The 3,397-nt window shown below is 51.7% G+C and overlaps 1 protein-coding gene across 1 annotated transcript in view; it reads right to left on the bottom strand.

The window, feature by feature from the left end:
- The window catches only part of PLXNA2 (plexin A2), a 151,370-nt gene extending 148,463 nt beyond the window's left edge, over positions 1 to 2,907 (bottom strand). Inside the window, 2 exon segments of the mRNA XM_009331952.1 lie at positions 1 to 83; positions 1,720 to 2,907. The exon segment at positions 1 to 83 is cut by the window's left edge and continues 1 nt beyond it. Coding sequence (XP_009330227.1) covers positions 1 to 83; positions 1,720 to 2,907 — 1,271 coding nt within the window.
- Positions 2,908 to 3,397: the final 490 nt, after the last annotated feature.

Genomic DNA, 3,397 nt, shown 5'->3' with positions numbered 1-3,397 from the left:
AGCGTCACTCCATCCACCGGCGTCGAGCCTCCCAGGGGCTGGTTGATGTCAAGGCCGCAGAAATTGTCATCAATGGGGACTGGCTGGAAAGACAAGGTTTTGGGCAGCTGTGAGTGAAATGCAAAGCACGAGGCAGCCCCACACACCCAGGCTCGTGTAGAGGGGAGCCGGTGGTGCTGACGGCAGGATGGGAGCCACCGCTACACAACCCCCTGCCCAGGGACCCTGCCAGCTTCAGCCACGGCTTGTTCCCTTCACTGCCTGAGGCCAAGACACTCTGCAGCTGCTCCAAAATGTGTTTCGACAGGGCTGAGGAGGAACCCTAAGTCCAATAGACACTTCCACGTGTTTTCTAAATCTACCAGGTTTCTTGTGGGTTCAGCCCTGCTGCAAGGCCATGCAGGAATTCTCTCCTTCACTCATTTCACCACCTCTCAACCTAATTTCCAGAGGTGCCAAGTAGTATAAGCAGAAAGGTGCTCAGCATCCCCACATCAGCAAAGGCTTCCCTTGAAGACCATACAAGCCCTGTTGCTGACAGCTCGCAGCGGTGCTGGCACTGCCACGCATGGCGTTGGACAGGCTCGAGTCAGTCACCAGCCGGAGGACAGCCGGACACAGCTGATCCCAGGCCATGAGAGAAGAGAGGACACTGCTGTTCACTCCTATTGTGAGCAGCCACCTCCGTTTGGCACAAACAGCCCAGCTCCAGGGCAGAGTTAAACCTTCTCCATGTGAACATGGGGCTGGTGGAAAGGACCAGCCTGGTTGCCCTGGAAAGGTGGGTGATCACCCAGGGAACAGGCTCTGGCAACATAAAACACCCAAGTGTTAAGTGGGAAGATGCACTCTTGCTCCTTCCACTGCCCAGCTGTGCACACTCCCACAAACCACCTCTCTGTGCCTGTTTCCTTTCTACAACACAGGGAATACGGATACCGGCTTCTCCCTGGAACACCACTCGCCACGAGTAAATCATTCTGCCAACAGCTAAGTATTATTAAGCCATATCAGCTGAGATTGCTCGAGTGAATTCCCACATGGCATAGGCAGCAGGGTGGTGACACGGGTTGCCACTCACCATCACACTGACTGCAATCCACTTATTTTCCACTAGGGACGTTAACTACCAAATGCTCAGGCACATCTAGTTGCAACTGCGATGGGATGACTCTCCCCTGTGCAAGCCAGCGCTCAAGCTTCTCTTCACCTTCCTTCTTTCATTTCATTTAACCCACGTTTCTCTCTTTCCAGCAGCCAAACTTAATACGCTTGGCAAAAGAAGGCCCCAGGGATTCCCAAGTCAGCCCAGGAACAATCCACATGTGAATCAAGATTAAAGAAATCAGCTGAATAAAAATACGAAAGATGCAACCTTCATTTGTATTTATCTTGTTAGTTTGCTAATACCACCCTCCTGCTCAGGGAAGGGCGAGAGCCTTCATCCAGCTTCCAGAGCCCCAGGTTGGGAACAGCAAATACTCCCAGCAAGTTGCACACCTTTATTCATCTGCCTTAATGCTATCCCTTCCTTTCATTTTCATCACTGTCTGATAACAACAGGGGTGAAAGAGGAAAAGGACTACTATGTCTGTTCGGTGTTCAGGGAAACTGAGGCACAGAAAGATTGATCCCTTTCTGCAAGCTCGTGTGCCATAGGGCCAGGCACTGATACCGGTTCTCAAGGGCTACCATGGCCAACAGCTGGAGCATCCTTACCGCTTTAGTACACTGGACGTCTTTCCCCAGCAACCAGTTGAGCTCCAGGTTGCCTTCCCCCTGGTAGCAGGACTGCAGGCGGTCCTTGATCTGAGCATTGATGGTGCGAATGGGGAAGATGCAGAGCGCAGAGTCGTCGGGTGGCTGATGGTACTGCTTCTGTCCCTTGGAGAAAATGGCGAAGAGGACATCCTCCTGGGCCGTGATATTGAGGGACTGGGCCAGCACATCTCCTGGCTTGGAGAGGTACGCTGCTTGCAGGAGGCGGTACTCTGTGTCCCCCTTGACGCAGCCAAAGGGCAGAGAGACATAGGAGTGGAATTTGGGGTCGTCTTTGCAGAGGCGGACGATGCGAGACGTATAAAAGAGATCGCTGGCAGAGTTGATGGAGACACCCTCTGGGGTCTCTGGCTGGACAGTCAAAAAATAGACAAAGTTGCCGCTGGCAAAACCATAGATGTAGAAGATGTCAAAGTGCGAAACAAGGGCCAAGGTATCTGAGGGGATTTTGATGAGGGATGAGACAAAGTCACTGTGGAGCTCATAATCCAACATTGCTGATGACTCTGGGTCCCGGGGAAGTTTGCGGCTAGAGAGGGTGGGGAAATAATCCTGCTTCCCATCCACCGCTGTGCCAATGAAGAGCTTCCCATCTTCACCTTCTGAGCGCACGATCACACCATACATTGTGCCCGTCTTGTTGACGCTGGAGAGGTAGTGCTCCTTTTTGTGCGAGGGCTCTACCAAGATGAAGAGGTCATCCAGGCGCAGCAGCTTGCAGACCCCCTGGTAGAGGCTGCCACAAGCCAGCAGCCGGTTCTCAGAGTAGTCAATGATCAGCAGCTTGTTGACATTGTTGGTGAGGGTGAGGATCTCACTGCATGGCTGGACGATGAGGGGTGGGTAGCAGGATTTATTGTCCTCCTCAGGACCAGTTTTATGAGCCACCAAAATGGTCAGGTTACCCGAAAGCTTGTAAACCCTGTTGATAGCTCCAACGTAGACTGCTCCAGTGCCTTGGTGGACAGTCAGGTGGTTGAACGTCCAGTCCCGGTTCTCAGAGTGGAAAGTGCTGAACAAGGCATTGCTGGACACATTTCGGGAGAGCGACGCCAAGAAGAGACAGAGCAAAGCCACTGACCAGCCATCGGAGTCCGGTACCCGAGGCCAGTTCTTCCTCTGATCCATCCTGGGAAAGGCAAACTTTGTGTTCCCCGTGCGTGTCCCGTGCCCCAGCAATGTCCCTCACATGGTTCTGCAGAAAGAAAAGAAACACACAGAGCAAAGGATTAGATCCAGTGTGCCCTTCAGATAAAATTCAAAGGAGGCTTTCTAATTACACAGTCCTTGAGATAAAGTGAGGATGTCTCTAAGCCCAACAAGAATTAAGCAGGTCTCCTAACTTATTGCTAAACAGTTCAGGCTTGATGTTTTGCCACTTGGTTCAGCCTCTGTGTGTTAATTTGTTATGTGGTTTAGCTGTTTATAATGTACTCTGCTCAGGCATGGGAGGGGATAATCAGCTTCAGCCCAAGACAAAGCCCGCAGCCCACACGCCCAACCATCAATCCGCAATCTTGGATAAAAGGATGCCTCCTGCAGGGTATGTTGTTGGAAGCAACAGAGGAAATAAGAGGTGTTTTCTACCTTTAAATCCTCTATGATTTAATTTGGAAAT

This window comes from Pygoscelis adeliae, unplaced genomic scaffold (genome assembly GCF_000699105.1).
Source record: "Pygoscelis adeliae isolate BGI_AS28 unplaced genomic scaffold, ASM69910v1 Scaffold189, whole genome shotgun sequence".
Taxonomy (NCBI): Eukaryota; Metazoa; Chordata; class Aves; order Sphenisciformes; family Spheniscidae; genus Pygoscelis; species Pygoscelis adeliae.
Note: the sequence above shows the minus strand (reverse complement) of the source record. Positions and strands in the feature narration are given on the sequence as shown.